The 18,556-nt window shown below is 33.3% G+C and overlaps 1 protein-coding gene across 5 annotated transcripts in view; it reads left to right on the top strand.

The window, feature by feature from the left end:
- The window catches only part of DACH1 (dachshund family transcription factor 1), a gene marked incomplete at both ends in the record, with an annotated part of 401,718 nt that overhangs the window by 282,614 nt on the left and 100,548 nt on the right, over positions 1-18,556 (top strand). For 3 of the 5 annotated variants that reach the window (XM_084234752.1, XM_084234751.1, XM_084234750.1), the window contains 2 exons: positions 8,973-9,108; positions 11,914-12,048. The exons of the other annotated variants lie outside the window; for them this stretch is intronic. In XM_084234752.1, the coding sequence (XP_084090878.1) occupies positions 8,973-9,108; positions 11,914-12,048 (271 nt within the window). The remainder of the gene's footprint in view (positions 1-8,972; positions 9,109-11,913; positions 12,049-18,556) is intronic. 5 annotated transcript variants of the gene reach the window in all.

Raw genomic sequence — 18,556 nt, 5'->3', positions numbered from 1 at the left:
ATATACTGACATCATTAGTTTTTTTCTCCCCAAGTATTTATAAGCATCTATTTAAGAATGAATTCTAACATTGCATAGTGAATTCACATCAAACTTTTGAAATGCAGTCACAATTGTATAGTGAGACCTCTCTCTTTTTTTCTTTCTCTTTCTTGATAAACGTCTTTAGTGGCAGGATTGGCACAGGGTAGGTTTTCTGATCCAGCAGATGGGTAAAGGAGCATCCTGGAGCCCTCAGTGGCTTTCTCAGACTTTTATTAATCATTGCATGCATTGCAGCAACCAGGTATACTGCAGGCAGGGGTGCTGGGGGCGCCAGGAGGCCAGGAGGCCTCCAAGCCCCCAGCAAGTCTTCACCCTGGGCTTTTCTGGCTTCTTTTTCCCCTTCTCTCTCCTGCCTCTCTCCTGCTTCTGCTTCTCTTGGTGACTCTCTCAATACTCCTCCCATGGCCAACAGAAGTAAGTAAGACAGCTTACAACAATGTAACAACTGCAGGTGCCCCATCTGGCAGGGCAATCCTAATGGTGGGAGGGCAGAAAAGCCTGAAAAAACATTTACCCTACAAGGTCTTTCACCTAGAAAAGTGTGTTTTGTCTGTGGGGCATTTCATACTACAGTGGTACATAAGGTCATTGTATAAATGCATTTTTTCAGAGTTTATTTTTCTTTAGATAATAAATAATTGTATTTGAACAAACGAGAGAGAGAGAATATGAGTGACAAAACAGGTACTTACAACATTCTTATTTAAAATTTAATATGAAAAGATTAGAATTATAGTATATTAATTTCAATTCTCTACCACTTCTACAAATCAGGCCCTTAACAAATATGTTAGCATATACAACTTCATGAAGTTTAAAATGTTTAAATATTATATAAACTAGAACCAGAAGGACCTGATTCTCATAGAGTAGATTAAAATCTTAGAGCAATATGACTTCATGTGCCTCATGTTTATTTTTAGGTACAGAATAGTTTATTTTGGGGCAACCATAAATGACTCTAGAAGTGTGCGTCAGTTTTAGACTTTTTTTTCACAAAAGAAATATTTCATATAACTTTTACTTAGATTTAGAAAAACTGTTAAGTATGTCCTCAGAACGTTTATCTGGTTATTGGTATTACATGTTTGAAAAGAGAATGTTAACAAGAAATGATTTATTAAAACACAACCATCATTAAGGATGGTAGTCCCATATCACATATGTTTAAAAATCCATTAGTACATATTTATACTAAAATGTAATATCACTGTATATCTTTGAGAATTCTAGGGAATTGATTTTTTGAAAGAACAAATAAACAAATAAACAAATAAACCAAGCATTTCCCCATACAAACTGTCCCTCAGGTCAACCAAATAATTAAAGAGGGAGACTTTATTTCATATAAATATTCTGGCAATTAGATGAATAAAAAGTGATATATTTAAAATATCACCAAATTATAAGTCCTAAGGAAGTCGTGAATCCCAAACTCTGACCATTAATGGGGACTCTGTCATAAAAGCACCCAAGTGGATGTTATGTGCTTCTAGTAGAAGCATGCTACACCATTGATGGAGTAGCCTTAACTTAAAATCAACTTTTGGTCTTCCCCAATGGCCTAGGGATTAAGGCTCATCACTATCACTGCTCAGACCTGAGTTCTATCCCTGGTCAGGGAATTAACCCACAAGGCGCAACAGACCTCTCCTGTTCCCCTCACCAGTAAATCTGCCCCAGCTGCTCCCCACTCTTTCTGGTGAATCCTCTCACCCCCCCACACACACACCTCTGGTCTACACCCCAGTTCTTCTGTGCAAAAATAAATAAAATCTTAAAAAAAATCAAATAAATTTGAATCAAATATTCTAACTATGCAGGAAATTCAGGGGACGAGGATAAATTAGACCCTTCAAGGCGCAGTTTATATTGGTGTCTATCCTGAGAACTTTCAACAGTGCTTTACTAGATAAACATCAGCTTTCAGCACATGTGATGCAGAGGGAAACCATTCAGTAGTAATACTGACTAAGCAAGAACTTTCTTTTTATCTCCTTGTTCTCCCTATATTTCTTGTTCTCCCTATATTCACCCTTCCTTGACTGTAAAAAAAGGGAACAATTCCTCTTTTTAAATTATTATTTAACTAAAAAGTATTATTACCTAGGACTGCATTATTACTTTTAAGTCAATACTATATTTTATAGTTAAAGTAACTGTAAGACTTTCTATTACAATATATTATTTTGAAAATTTAGGTGTTTGCCTGAATGCTCATATAGGTATGTGAAAAATGTAGTTCCCTACCACTATTGAACACGTTCAAAGAATAAAATTGTTTTTGATCATACTTATAGATTCCACCAGTTTCGCATTTAGGAATAATGAATATTTCTTATGTATCGTCATCAAAGAACTTTGTAAAGCCTAAATTTAGAATTTTCAGTTATGAGGTTTTGATGAGGCTGCTTGATCCTGTCCCGTATGTGAATATATTAGCATAATTTACTATATGTTCCTGGAGTACTTCTTTATCATTTTCCTAAATCCAGAGACTCAATTTCTATTTAGAAGCATTTAACTTCTTTGCTAATTTTTCCAGAACAAGAAATTTGACTTCACACTTAATCAGTAAATAGGATTTTGAACTTCACTGATAGCATTTACTAGTTTATGTATGTGATCCATAGGGGAAAATATTTTTTTGGTCAATTTTATTTTACATATAAGAATATCCAGAGTTTACAAAACTGCCTGGTATATACAAAATATTCAAGAAATGTTATTTGAACAAATAAGTAGAAGAGTGAGTTATCTTAAAGTTATATTCAACTTCATCAGCTCTATGTATTTAAAGTTATTATCAAGCTAACATTTAATATTTGGATTATCTGTTAGAGAGAGGAAAATGAACATTATTAAGAAGAGGGCAACAGGGCCTCCCTGGTGGCACAGGTGGTTGAGCGGCAAGCTGTGAAGCTGTCCACAGCCTCTGCAGTGCCAATTCAATCCCCGCCGGCCTCGGAGAAACCCACATGGCGAGCAGACCTCTCCTGTCTCGCCCGCTGCTCCCCTCAGCAGTGTATTTCGTCAGTCTGCCTGTTCTATTCCCCACTCTGTCTCTGGTGAATCCTCTTACCCTCCCATACATCTGACCTGTACCCCGGCTCTTGTATAAATAAAATAAATCTTAAAAAAAAAAAAGAAGAGGGCAACATAAGTTAGTGCTAAATGAAATGATCCTTTAGCTGTGGTGCTCTGGTTATTTAAATTTATTTCAAGAATATAAAATTAATAAAATTTTGTATTTTGAGATAAGGAAGCTGAGATAATCCAATTTTAAGAAATGTTTAGTTCCATGTATGTGATGACTACTTTATATATTTATCTCATAATTTTAGGATACATCAATTTAATTCTGAAATATCCTGAGGACCAATCCTTCTTGTTCTACAAGAAGCAATAAATGTGACTTTCCCTGTATTGTTAGTCTGTTACCATTAGTTTATTAGTGTGACCTCTATTTTTTTCTCAGTGAGAGAGTATTCCTTTTAAATTTTCATTTTATTATTATGGCTAGTTTTATAAAGATGGGACATTGCAAAAGATTGTATTTTATTGATTGGTAGAGTTATGATGCAGTACTATAAGTCAGTGTGCTGAAGTATTAAATTAAATATTCTTCCTCTTTGTCCTACTTCAGGCCCATCTTGAGGTTAAAGGGTATTACACAAATGAAATGATAAATCCAGTTTACATAGTTTCCCTATAGACATAGAACTGCTTCTTTCTTATTACGTCTGAATAAAACTCATTATCTATTTTGTTTCAGTCATAATTATGAGATTCTCTCCTAAGCAATTCTTTACTGTCTCCATTATTCTCCATCTTATAACATACTCTGGAAAGGCAAGCATATAAATATGATAAAAGAATTAAGCTGTTGAAATAAATTAATTTATTTTTGCAACAATGTATTCAAATCTTACTTGCTCAATGGATTTTACTTTAATGAAATTCTTCAAAGAACAATACATCATGTTCCAAAGATTGAAATTATACTGTAAGTAAAATGACTGAATATGTTGTGTCTCAATTTATAGAAAGTTTCAATTGAATACTTAAGCTTTTAAATCACAAAAATTTGCATAAATTAAAATATTTTCTTTAAAATAAAAGTAATAAGTATTGCCCTTGTATCCTTTGTTCTAAGTCAGAAATTATAAAGTAAAAATAAGCTAAAGCTAAATTGAATACTAAATACTATGATTTCACCTTTTGCCTATATTTTCTAAGCCATAAATATACTTTAGGATATATCTTACAGTAAGATTTTAATTTAGGTTAGATTTTATTTATTTTATATGCTCTTTAGAATATTTAAATGTATAAATAAATAAGTGAATATACATGAATGAAAAGAATCATCAAGGAAAACTGTTACAATTATATATTTTCACTAATGAATTTTTTCATACTTAGGTAGAAATAAACAAATATTTTTAACAGCATAATATTTGTTGTTAGGGTTTTATGCATTAAAAATTTAAACATTTATGACTTACATACTTCTGAAAAAATTAGTTTCTCATGCTTTCTGTTAACAACATTAAGAAATCTATTGTGACAGGAAAATTATTTTAGAGGATTGATCTATTTTAAGATTACATCTTAATCTCTGCTCAAACATGTGCCATTGTAAATACGATCACTTATATAAATATTAGGTTTATTCAAATGTATTGATAAATAAACATTGATTAAGTGACCTTTTTAAGGAAATAAATGGGTAATGTAGAAAATTTCATTTTTATTAATATATAACAATCTCCTGTCTCAACTGCTTAACATGTATTTCTGTGTAATCTAAGTGTTAGAAATTGGTTATAATAGGAGTGAAATTTAGCACTTATACAAATTTGTATGTCTCTTTACCAGAGTTTCAAGACATCAAGATTAGGCTCTTTATGGTGCACTTATGATTACATATGAGGTTAGCTATAGCATAATTTATAGTAAGTTAGCTTATACTTCAAGGAGTTCTATGCAGTTCTATTATGAATTTTATAATCCATAATCAATAATAAATGCATAGTTACTCCAAATCAATAATAAATGCATAGTTACTCCAAATAAGATAGAAAATCTGTTCTTTGACTTCTGTGCACAAATCACTATTAGCCTTTTAGTTGTAATTGCAAAAAGTTTACATGAATTTGTTGCCATTTTTCCCTTTTCTTAATCAACAAATTGTAGTATATTTTTACAATGGAATATATTCAACAACAAAAAAGAACAAACCAATATTGAATGCACCGACATAGATCGATCATATACACACAGTTTCTTGTGTGTAAAAGAAGCCAGGCACAAAAAATCAAGCATTGTATGAGCCCAAGTTCATGAAGTTTTAAATCCAGCAAAACTGACATAGATGTCAGAGTTAGTTGTTTTAGAGGATGGGAGAAGTTGGAAAAGGGTCATGAGAAATATATTTTGGGGGTTAGAGAATTGGTCTAGATCTTGAAAAAAAATCATTAAACTGAACACATAATAAATGATTACTTTGAAGGCACTTCATAGTTTAAAGTAGGGGTAAATGTTAAGAAAAAAGATTTATAATCCCAGTTGTTTTAAAATTATAATTAGAGGATAAAAAAGTAACTTTTGGCATCCAGATGTGGTTTCTCTGTTCTTTAAAATCATGTATATGTTTGTTTTTTAGGAAATTTAGGTCATTTGTTTGCCATGTGGACAAAATAACAGGTCATTTAGAAGCATAGCTTGAATGATTTATTTAACTTGGAAAAAATAACCATTAATGTGTTCATTTCCCATGTTCTTTGAGACATAGATCTTAAAATATTTTAATCTGCAAATTGCACAATTTGATAACATCTTTCATTTCCATTATTATATCAAAAGAATTATTTGTCATAAAGCTTTCTGAACAAGCTAATTTTAAGTTTCAACATTGGTGGGGGGTGAGTCTTCCTCTCCCTTTGTACTTATCCCTCTTTTTCATTTGCTCATTTGCTGTTTTCAAGTTCAACTCCACAAATCTTGGCTGGAAAAGTTATTGTGAGATGCTTATATTTACCTACTTAGCAGTCAATTTTGATATTTGCAGAAAAAATAGCACTTGATTCTTAACTTCTGATCAAGGCAAAGGACAAATGTTTTTGTATATTTATAATACATATTTCCTTTGGAATGTTTTGATTTTCCTTTATAGAAACCAACCCACACATTTTAGACCAGTTCAAAAGCTCCTACAGTTCAAATAGTTGCTTTTACAACCAGATTCTAATATACATTTCAATTTTTGAGAGTAGAATCTAGTTAATTTTGTTTTTCTTTCCTTTTTTCGTTACAATATTGTTTATCTTGCAAATCTTTGGTCATAAAACTTCTTGTGAACTATTATTTATTTATTTTTTTTAAATTTCAGGAGTAGATATTGGAAACTGTTACCTGTATGAGTTTTGGAAGAGGACTCGATCGTTGTTCTTTTATTATCATTTTGTCAATCTCAAAAATGAAGCCTCAGCTTATCTGTTAATAAGTTTATTGACAATGTGCAGGATTGAAAAATTCAAAGAGTATAACAAGTGATGTTCAGTCTGAGATACATGTAAAAATCACGTGGAAAATCTTTATAAAATACTGATGCCTGGGTCCCACCTCAGGCTCAGCGTATTAGTTTCCTAGCGTTGATAGAACAAAGTACCACAAACTGTGCAACTTAAAACAATAGAAATATATTTGCTTACATCTTTGGAGTTTAGAAATCTGAAATCAGATGTCAGCAGACCCATGCTGTTTCTGAGATTCTAAGATGAATCCTCCTTTATCTCTCTATAACTCCCTGATGGTGGCTGGAAATCCTTGGCATTTCTTGTCTGCAGCTGCAGAATCCAATCTCTGCTTCTATCTTCTGTTATTCTTTCCTTCTGTCTGCTATTCTTTCCTTCTGTCTGCTATTCTTTCCTTCTGTCTGCACAATGTTAACTTAACCTATCAGTTGAATTAAGAGTCCACCATTCTCCAATAAGATCTAATTAGAACTAATTACATCTGCCAGGACCTTATTTCCAAATGAAGTCCCAGTTATAAGTTACAGGGGTAAGGACTTCAACATGTATTTTTGGGGGGATACCACTCAACCCATTACTCAGTACCTAAGAATCTTGGGGAGTATCTAGTGGTGCAAGGGGTTAAGTACCTCACTATGAAGCAATCTGCAGCCTCTGCAGCACAAGTTCGATCCCCAGCTGGCCAGGGAGCAACCCACATGGTGCAGCAGACTCTCCTGACTCGCCTGCTGCTCCCCTCAGCAGTGTACTTCGGTCAATCTGTCTGTTCTGTTCCCCACTCTGTCTCTGGTAGATCCTCTTAACCCCCCATCTCTGGCCTGTACCCCAGCTCTTGTATGCATAAATAAAAAAATCTTTAAAAAAATCATGGGGAGCAGAACACAAGCATAAACACATGTGAAAAACTCCTAGGTGATTCTAGTGCAAAGCATGACTGTGCTAATGGAACCTGACACCAAAGACATGGATAAGCCTCATTTTTACTGGTTGTACGTATCTGAGTTTTTTGTCTTTGCCTTCCATTCCTCATTAGACTTAAGCATTTTGAAAACATTACCGTCTACAGGTCAGTTATATTTTAGATCTTTATTCTTTTAAAATATTTTAGGTCAACTTTTTTAATATTTGCACCTTTCCACCCTAATAAGAATTATTTACTTATTGTTTGCTGTGTAACATGTAGAAGTATACTACTACTATTTATTATTGCCAAGAGAGTTCTTCATGGTTCCTTGTGTGTTGATATTGGAAGTATAAATACCTTATTGCTCACAAAGAAAAAGGTATCAGGTGTGCATTTTCTTTCTTACTCTGAAACTATTAATAGTTGCTCTTTGAAGATGTTTATACAATATACATGCACTTAATTCTAATGCGGAAGTTGCAGGGCTTAACGCGAAGGTATGGAGTAGGACTTGAGTGTTAACATAGAATATTATCAGGATGGCCTCCCCTGGTGGCAGGCAGTTGAGCACCGTGCTGTGCTGTGAAGCTGTCCGTAGCCTCTGCAGTGCCGATTCTATCCCAGCCTGCCGGCGAGGGTCCCACATGGAATGGCAGACCTCTCCTGTCATGCCCGCTGCTCCCCTCATCAGTGTATTTAGTCAGTCTGCCTGTTCTGTTCCCTCCTCTGTCTCTGGTGAATCCTCTCACCCTCCCACGCATCTGGCCTGTACTCTGGTTCTTGTATAAATAAAATAAATAAATCTTAAAAAAAAAGAATATTATCAGGAAACATGTTACCAAGTTTCTCTGGGATGCAACTAATACATATTTCATGAATTTCCCCCATTGCATTTGTGTGGGTGAATTGGAGCTAGAAGTAGTAGGTAGTCTGAAAATCATTGGAATAAAAGTATTCCAATGTTAAATAATAATTTCCATGACTAAAAATGTGACCATCCAAGTATGTCCGGAGCACTGCCATGATGAGATAGCTGTTAACAACTCTTCTGGTACTATTATTATAGTCTGTCATGTTGATAATTTGTGTGTTAAATGATCCTTAGACCCTTGCAGAAACAACAGAATACATGCAAAATTTATTTAAATTGATAATTGTCTAGTACTTAAACCTACACTGTTCTGTTCATTCTTTGCTGTCCACTGGGTTCCAAGCTGATTGTCTTCTTTTTTGTCTCAAATAAGCAAATGAATTTTAAATTTGCCATTTCTACAGTGATGCCTACATACAGTACCAGTTTCCAAACAAGTCTTTTCCTACTGTGGCTTTGCTCGAGGTAACAGTTCCTTAGATACAGCTAAGTGTTGATGAAAAACATGCTTATTGTCTTCACACTTCTATAGTATGAAGAAAAAAACATTAGTTAAATAAAAGTCCAACATATTTTCCTCTTTTCTCCTCTACCCCTCCCCTTGGTGCTGTAGGAGCGTGTCCCAGACAGCCCGTCACCTGCCCCCTCTCTGGAGGAGGGACGAAGGCCTGGCAGTCACCCCTCATCACACCGCAGCAGCAGCGTGTCCAGCTCCCCAGCACGGACTGAGAGCTCTTCTGACAGAATCCGTAGGTCTCATACTTTTACTTGTCACCGTTTTAAACTTTATTAGGTGCAGCTGGCTTTTCTAATCAAAATGCCCTCATTCCAAATAGATCTCAGATGTATCATGTTCTACAGCTCTGTGGCAATAGCCATCTCTCAAAATTATGCTTCCCAGTTTGCAATAGCATGAGGTATGGTACTACATTAGCAGGTTGTGATATAAACTCCTTCTCTTTGATGCCACACATAAAGATTTGAAGTATGAAACAGTTAGAGAAAGTAAGTAGTAATCTTCTAGATTAGTTTTTGAAGTAAACACCTTCAACTCTCAACTACCTAGTATCTAAGACTGGATGAATGGTTATGGATTATTCAATTTCATGTCTTCAATCCCACTTAGGCCATTTTCATTGAAGTTCATTAATTAAAAAAAATTTTCCCTGCATCGACAAAGATCCATAAACACATAGAGGAATAAAACAAATTGAATTCAAAGCAGTGTTTTAAAACATATTTGTTAAATGATCAATCGATTGAAGAATGTGAAATTGGTCAATTTTAGTATTTCAGTTAGTATAATCAATATGTATAGTATTTTCAGTTAATATTAATTTAATATTGTTAAATTCTCAAAAATAGGACTATAATGTGTAAGCCTACTTTCAGATAATTACTTTTGGGCTTCATGGGCAAGAAAATTAAGAGTGGGGTTAAAATTCCATTCAATTAACTGGTTTTGAGTCTGTAAAAAATCAAATATTGTTTTCCAATGTGACGAACATACTAACAGTGACTATTTTGGTTGATAAAATCAATACTTATTGTATCCTTTCCAGTATTTAGTTATGTTATGAAATCCATGTTTATAATAACTTTATAATTACACAAAAATTTTTGGTTATTTGATTTTCAGAATATTTTCATAATAGGAAAAACACTTCCTAGAAAGTATCATTTTATAAGAAATATTTGCACAAAGGAGAAATATTAAATAGAAAATTTTGAAATGGATAACTTGAATATTAGGTTGATTGTGTTTTCTACAATGTATTTGTCTTACACAATCACAGAACATTTATGGAAATCAGAAAATTAAGATTATCATCGCATTTTCCTCTCAAAGCAGCTTGCTAAAATTTCAGACACTTTGTTTTCTCATTGTATTTTTAATAGCAAGAATTTTTTTTTTTTTAAATTTGAGACTTTTTTTTTCCCCTTCCAATGAAAATGCTGCAACAAGCTTCTCATTTGATTGCATGATCCACTAATAGGTCACTATTGCTACCCAGTGCAAATACCAATCCAGTACCACATTTTGCAATGATTTGTCACATTCTTTTAATCTCCTCTAATTGGGAACTGTCACTCAGTCTTTTCTTGTTTTTCAGCCCCTTGTGTTTTTCGTAGAGTACATACCTTTCATTTTATTGAGTGTCCTTAAGTTTTGCATGTTTTTGATAGTTCCTCAAAATTACACTTACATTTTTATATTTTGGCAAGAATCACACCAAAATGATAGTGCATCCTAATGTCCTCATTTCAGGAGAGATGTGATTTTCTATAATACTTGTTAGCACTACTACTTGATTATGGTGGCCACTCCCAAAGTTTTCTTATATATTTTTTCTTTGTGTAAATTATTTTAAGACTGTAAATATTCTATTCTTCAACAAACTTTCACTCCACTAGATTTAGAATTATTCTTTGAAAATTCTTCCCTGATAACATTACTACTATGGTGGTTTCCAACAGCTAGTATATTCATATGATATCTTAAAAATCTCTATTTTTCAGAAAGGGTAAACTTTTATGGAATTTTGTTCTTCCAAAGTTTTGTGCAAAACCAATATTTTCATGGGAAAATCCTTACAAAATGTATTGACTGGATTGTGAAAATCATAAGCATCTTTGTTTATCTACTTTATCATTTATGACAGATTAAGAGTTCAAGGAAAGTATTGTTTTCGGATATTCAGCCATTCAACTGGCATTAATTGGGCACTTTTACCCCCCAAGTTTCAAATCAAATTTAGTGTTTAAAAGTACTTTGATATCTACCACACCTAGTGTTTTATTTTCTAGAATAGAATATTAATATTGAAATGAGTATTTCAGTGCCTTAATTTGTTGAAAATTCATTTTTTTATTTATACATATAAGAACTGGGGTGTAGGCTAGAGGTGTGAGGTGGTGAGATTCACCAGAGACATTGTGGTGAGCAGAACAGCAGATCTACAAAAATACGCTGCTGAAGGGGAGCAGCAGGCAAGACAGGAGAGGTCCACTGTGTCTTGTGTGTCAACTTCCTGGGAAGGGATTGAGCTCATGCTCAAAGTATTTGTCTCCAGCAGTGGCTGGAGATAGTTTGATAGCACTGAGACTTTAACCCTTGCACAACCAGGAAGGCCTCATAGATTTATTACATTTTAATATTATAGTGTTAAAGAACATTCTAGTGTTAAGTTTGTAGTTCTGGAAGAATTCAGAAAAGCTATGGTGGAGTGAATATGATACACTAGAAAACAGTGCTTCATTGGTAGTGATTTTAGTAGTGTTACTTTTCCAAAGTATTCCAGACACTCAAAAAATCATAATATTTCATATGAAATAATGATGAATGAAATTGTTTTATTTCAGATATTTTTCTGTATATACATAATAATTATCATGGTTATTATTCTCACATGAGAATTATAGCTGGATTATAACTTTACAGTTAGTTGGAGCCTTATATTTTATTTACATTTGAGTCCAACAGAGTTTAATTAATTTACTTGAACACTGTGTATTGGTGTTTTGTCTTTGTTATTTTGTTTTGGGCTTAGCAGCTGTCCATCAGAATGGGTTGTCCATGAACCAGATGCTGATGGGCTTGTCACCAAATGTACTCCCTGGACCCAAAGAAGGAGATTTGGCTGGTCATGACATGGGACATGAGTCAAAAAGGATGCATATTGAAAAAGGTAATGCATGATTATGTGATCTTGCTTTTCCTGCTCAACATATGAACTAGAAATAAGTCACAGAATGAAATAATCTCTACATCACATAAAACTATGTATATAAAGAATTAAAAATCTATAATTTTAAGTAAAATTAAGCCTTTCGACAAGAAGGAAGTATGAATGAACAGCCGCTGCTTTTCTCTTATACAACAGGTATGTGATGATTTACTTTCCACTATGTTAAGAAAAGGAAAATTGTTTACTTTAAATGTTATCTCTGAAAGCCTACTGTTTGTCTTTCTCAATGCTGCTAGGTCAACATTCATTTTACTTAACTTGATAAAGTAACAACAATATACAAAGAATTATCATGGTTACCATTTGGATTAAAAGATTTGTGTTAATTGCAGCAATCAGGAAATGAAAGTGGACTTTATCAATCAATATACTAGTAGTTGTTTCAATACTGTACATATCAATTAACAAAACCCACAATTAACAGTTTAAAATTTTCACATTTTTATTTCATGTACCAGCCTAACCTATTTTTACTGGAAAAATTAGTATTTCATGCCTAGTTCATGAAGTACTTTTGTGAAGATACTGAATAATTATTTTATTGTATGTGTTGAAAATTTATGGGAGCAGATGAAAGTTCATATTTTCATATGATTTTTTTGAATTGCAAATATAAGCAACTACATCTTTTTCATCTTAATTTAATATTTAAAATTTTTATTAATATAGACTAGGAACTTTTTATATTTGACATAAATACAAAAAATTAGTGTTGTAAAAACTTATTTCTGTAAAAAAATTAATCACCAAATGCACTATTAATCTGTTTTTAGAAAAAGAAAATAAAATTGGTCATTTAAGCAATCACTGTTAACAGCAAGAAGTAATTGGAGAAAGACTAAGTTAGAGGGGAGATTTTTTCCCTTGAAATACTATTCAAAAATAGTGAAAATACGCTTCCATAAACCTTTTTTTTTTTCTATTCAACATGGAAACAGCTCTGCTGAGCCTTTAGGGCAGAAGAGTACAGTATTCCTTCAAATTAGATTATCTGCATTATAGAATGTCAATGCAGAAATGATAATTTCTTCTAGTGCCAACATGTCAAAATCTAGACTTAATTGAGAGATAACAACATTAAGACAACTTTCTAGTTATTTATTTAGAATTTTTATAACTATCATCAATCATCTATCTATCTATCTATTCTATTTTATTATCATATTGTAACTGTTTTCAAAAAATCCTTCCCTGAGATTCCATACTGGGTTGACCTAAGGATCTAACATCTGTTTTGTTTCTGTGCCTGCTCCCAAAATCTTGCATTTGTCTTGATATTTGGAAGTTAATTCCTTATTGGTTCATTTCCAATTTAGACTGAAACTTCTTAGAGTTATCTGTATGTTAGATTTGTTTTTACAGTCTGTGAATGCATACTCATCTAGACTGATCTAATAGGAGATTCTGAGAGACAGTGAAGGAAAGTAAAAACAACTCTGAAGATAGTACACTTCATGGGTTGATAAGAAGGCAATTGGTGGACTTAAATAACCTATAAAAAGGTATATTTTTGTGAAACTAGAACATTCTGGCCATGAATATACATAAAAACATTCTATTAATATATCAACAGTGGCACATTTTATCAAAAATTTTAAAATGATTTTGGAATCAGAACAAAGACCTGACCATACCCCAAATTTTCCCAACATTTCAAAGTCCATTTTTTAAAGAAAAATAAGTTCTTGTAATATTCTGCCTTGGAATGTAAAATTACCATTGAATCCATTTTAGGATTTCAAATGTGGTTTTGTAGTAGTGGAAATTTTAATCAGTGCTGAAACTATTGTGAGTTTTTTTTTATATGTTGCTGTTTTGCTTGTATGTACTTTTTAATCTATTTTTCAGCATAATGAATTTATAGTAAATATTTGTAGAGTTTCTAGATTGATAGTCTACTAAATTGAAAATTATTTTCTTTCGTTACTACACTTGTCATTGCCTCATACTAGCCTTGCAAATTTCCTACTCCATACCTATCTGTATTAAAACAAGTGACTTCATCTATAAGCATTTGTTGGGAAATTAATTATATGTTTGTGTCATTTGAGGCTTGAACTTCTTATATGTAATTTTCTGCCTACTACTTTAAATCATTCAAGGGTTAATAATTCTTATGAAAACATTCATGTTAAAAATAGCAACATTAACTTGTATACTGAGACTATGTTCTAAAATTCTAATCTTCAGTAACTTTTCAGCATTTTAAGTTCTTAATATGCCAAAGTTATTGACTCAAATACATTAGACAAAATATTTAAATCACCATTAACAAAGGACAGTAAATTTTCAGCATTAGAAACAAAAAATACTAAGAGGTGAGATTTACTTTAATTTTTTAAAATAATTAAAAAAAAAACTCAGGTAGGGTTTGGAGCCTAAGGAGTATTTATTAAACTATATTCAAATTATAGAAATGAAAAAATGAGTTAGTGTATCAAAAAGTAATAGACATATAACATCGTTGCTATCACCCAGGTGTGAGGAGAATTTTAAGATTATGAACTTTGACTAAAAATAGGAGTTTGTCAAGATGTACTGAGGAAAACTGACGGGACTCATAACTTAGAAAACAACTTCATGTCTTCTAACTTTTCAAACATATTGCAAGTTCTCTAAAACTTTCTGGTTTAAAACTTTGATGATATTTTCTCATATCTAGTAGAATAGGCAATAATGATTGGCATTTGGGTGCTATCAACAGCATTGCTATTTCTTTATGTTGCAACTGTTATTTATCGCTCACAGTTGTCCATTGAAACAGATGTGCAGTTTTGTTTTGCTTTTTTCTTAAATTGCTGCTACTTCCTGCATATTTTGTAGGATATTTTTCGTACCTGCATGTAGTTGTTTCATATACACATTTCATGGAATGTTTGTTTATTTATTTAAGATTTTATTTATTCAGGAACCGGGGTACAGGCCAGTTTCGAGGGAGGGTGAGAGGATTCACCAGAGACAGAGTGGGGAGCAGAACAGTCAGACTGACGAAGTACACTGCTGAGGGGAGCAGCGGGCGAGACAGGAGAGGTCTGCTGGGCCATGTGGGATGCTCGCCAGCCAGCTGGGATAGAACCGGCGCTGCAGAGGCTGCGGACAGCTTCACAGTGCAGTGCTCAACTGCCTGCACCACCAGGGAGGCCCCTCCTGGAATGTATTTTAAAAAAATAATTGACCCATTATTGAATACAAGATATAGTTAAGCCTATTGTAGTAGCTTTTTCAATTATTGAATATTTAAGCATTTATAATTGGGACTAATAAATAATTTCCTATTTTGGTATTGGAGTAGAGCACACCAAAGTGATATAATCAGTTAATAAATATTTAACTGAGTGCCAGTGTTTTGGTAGAAACCACATGAAACACGAAACCTCTCTCTCTCTCTCTCTCTCTCTCTCTCTCTCTTCTAATTACACTTTTTTTTTTCTTTATATGTATCCTTATTTTCTCAGGCTTTTTCCTCAATTTGTTTTCATAAGAAATACGAAAAGTTTCTTTCAATTTGTTTTCATAAGAAATACGAAAAGTTTCTTTCATTGGTGACTTTTAGCATTTCTAAGCAGGGATTATTTAAGAAGAAGCAGGAAACACAGGAGATTTGTTTCAGGCCATAAACCACTTCTCTTGTATAATTTGCTAAGTGGGCGGTACTTAACTAGTGGTTAAAATACAGGAATAAATTTAGGTTTTCATTTTGGTGCTCTGATTTTGAGGACAGAGCACAAAATGCAATAAATAGCTAGCAAATTGGTCTTATCTTATTTGGATTTTCTCTCATTTGTGTTTTATTCCTAGAATTCAACCTTGTGGATCATTTTCCTATAAAATATCTTTATTTTAATGACTATGGCATCACGTTTCTCAAGTTTGTGGAAATAATTTTTTGAGATATACTTACGTTTGCACTTTCCTCATTATTTAAAATTTCATCTTTATGAAAATTAGAATTGAGCCTTCAGAAATCTTTCTTCTTTTAAATTCTATAAATAGTAATTAATTAATAATAGATGTATCATGAATGTTATCACAAATCTGAACCTGCCAGTGAGGATCTCATGTGACTCTATAAATGTGCAGAGTGAAAGCCTGTTTTCTTTAAATTTTTTGTTTCGACAATGTTAACATATTGCACCATGAATAATTTTATGTTAAAGTTCTCTAACATGCAACTCCTTCACTTTTATTCATGAGATATAATTTCTCTTGACATATCTGAAAGTCCTTACAAAATATTCTGCCTAAATACCTGCTCATGTGAATTTACCTTTCTGGTCTGTGAGTGAATACAGGTGTTGGACATAATACTGATACTTATTGTGTATTCACAGCACTGGACAACAAATTTCTCTAAATCCCATAGCTCTTTCTTAAATTGATTTCAGATTGTGCATGCTTGGATGAAACTTTCTTAAGGCATTGCTTTATTATTTTATGAATTCTAATTAGAGAAGCAGAATTTGCAGTAACATTTCAATGACAATTTAGGAAAGTCCTTACTACGAGAGTGCTATTACATACTTGTATTAATAGGCAACAGGTATTAAAAATGGGCTTTCCATTTTTATTTTATCCTTATGCACTTGCTGACTGCCCTGTCATGCAGACTTTCAAATTTCCCAGAAAGTCTTTTCCTATACCAGATGATGAAGTTTCTTTCCTTTCCTGGTAAATTGATGCCTCCTTCACCATAATGTTCTGCCAAAAATTTATCTGGGAGAAGCTGAATTTTCTCACCATCTTTGTCATCTTTATATACCTAGCAAGAGTCAACCAGTAGTGAATGCAATCAATTTATTTTTATAGTTAAATGAGGTAATATATGTCTGGAGCACTTGACCCATATAAATATTCTATGGAAACCTTTAATACTATCAAATTAGCTAATGGGTATGTACAGGCTTGATTTTATAAATGAGAAAATATACATGCTGTGAACCACTGGATTAGAATATTATCTGTTTACAATTCATAACATCACAGTTATTGTAATTTATGTTTGATCCTAATAGGAAAGTTGAAACTATGATATTTAGATAATGTTCTGAGTGCACATAATAATATTATAATGTGCCAAAGAACAGGTTGCTAAGGTAACTATGTTAAACAAATATTTTTATATCACTATTTGTGAAAGAAATTGTATGAATAAACTTTTAAGCTATTAAAAAGTCTTAGTTTTTTTCAATATAATTTATTGACCCTGAGTTTATTCAATAAATATATTGAGAAGAAAAAAGTAAGTTTGGCTCTGTAAAACATCTGTGATTATAGGGTAGTATTACATGTGGGATGGGTCACAATCGGACACATTCTAAATCAAATGAAGACCCCTCCCAAAGTAAGTTTCCATCTGAACCATTGACACATGCCCCTTACAAATTGAACTACTTCAGTTTTACTTAGGGCAAAATTTATGTTTCCTAGGGTTTTATTATTACATCATTAATATGAGCATTATTAAAAGAAATAGAGCAATGCCTAAAACCTTAGCTGCTTCTCCAGAATATAAGTAACTTGGGATTGGTAATATTTTGGGATATTTAAAAAGTTGAATCACATTAATATTTGCAGGCAATTTTCATGAAACGCTTGTGCCCAAAGAGTTTTGAGAATACTTGCTCTTGGATGCATTAAAATAATGAAATTTATAGTAGTTTTACTTGTAGTCAAATAAAAGGCATTTATCATGGAAAATCTGTGGCAGATTTTTAACCATTTAGTCTGCTTTATTTTTGCGAGTCCTTTGGATAAGTGCAGAACAACTCACTTTCTTTCTGTTTAAGATATATTTTTAGGACCTCCCTGGTGGTACAGGGGCTTAAGCACCACACTATTGAGGTGATCCGCAGCCACTGCAGCACAAGTTCGATCCCCTGCCGGCCAGAGCAACCCACATGGCAAGGCAGACCTCTCCTGTGTCGTTCACTGCTCTCCTCAGCAGTGTGTTTCAGTCAGTCTGCCTATTCTGTTCCCCACTCTGTCTCTAGTGAATCCTTTCACACCCCCATATCTCTGGCCTGTACCCCAGGTCTTGTATGCATAAATCAATAAATCTTAAAGAAAAAAAAGAATAAAACAAAAAAATATATTTTTACATAGTCATGGCAATAACTAATATTTTTATAGCATTAAAAGTGAGACAGAATAGGGCCTCCCTGGTGGCGCAGCGGTTGAGCGCTGGGTTGCGAAACTGCGCACGGCCTCTGCGGCGCCGGTTCGATCCCCGGCTGCTCCCCGGCCACCGGAGGAGGGTCCCACATGGCGCGCAGACCTCTCCTGCCGCCCGCTGCTCCCCTTCGGTCCTTCTGCCTGCTCTGCTCTCCGCTCTGGCTCTGGTGAATTCTCTCACCCTCCCGCGCTTCTGACTGTACCCAGTGCATGTATAAACAAAAACAAACAAACCAGCAAACAAATAAATAAAGCATGCCTCTATAAAAAAAAAAAA

This window comes from Talpa europaea (genome assembly GCF_964194135.1).
Source record: "Talpa europaea genome assembly, chromosome: 6".
NCBI classification, from domain to species: domain Eukaryota; kingdom Metazoa; phylum Chordata; class Mammalia; order Eulipotyphla; family Talpidae; genus Talpa; species Talpa europaea.
This window is presented reverse-complemented; position numbering and strand designations above follow the sequence as displayed.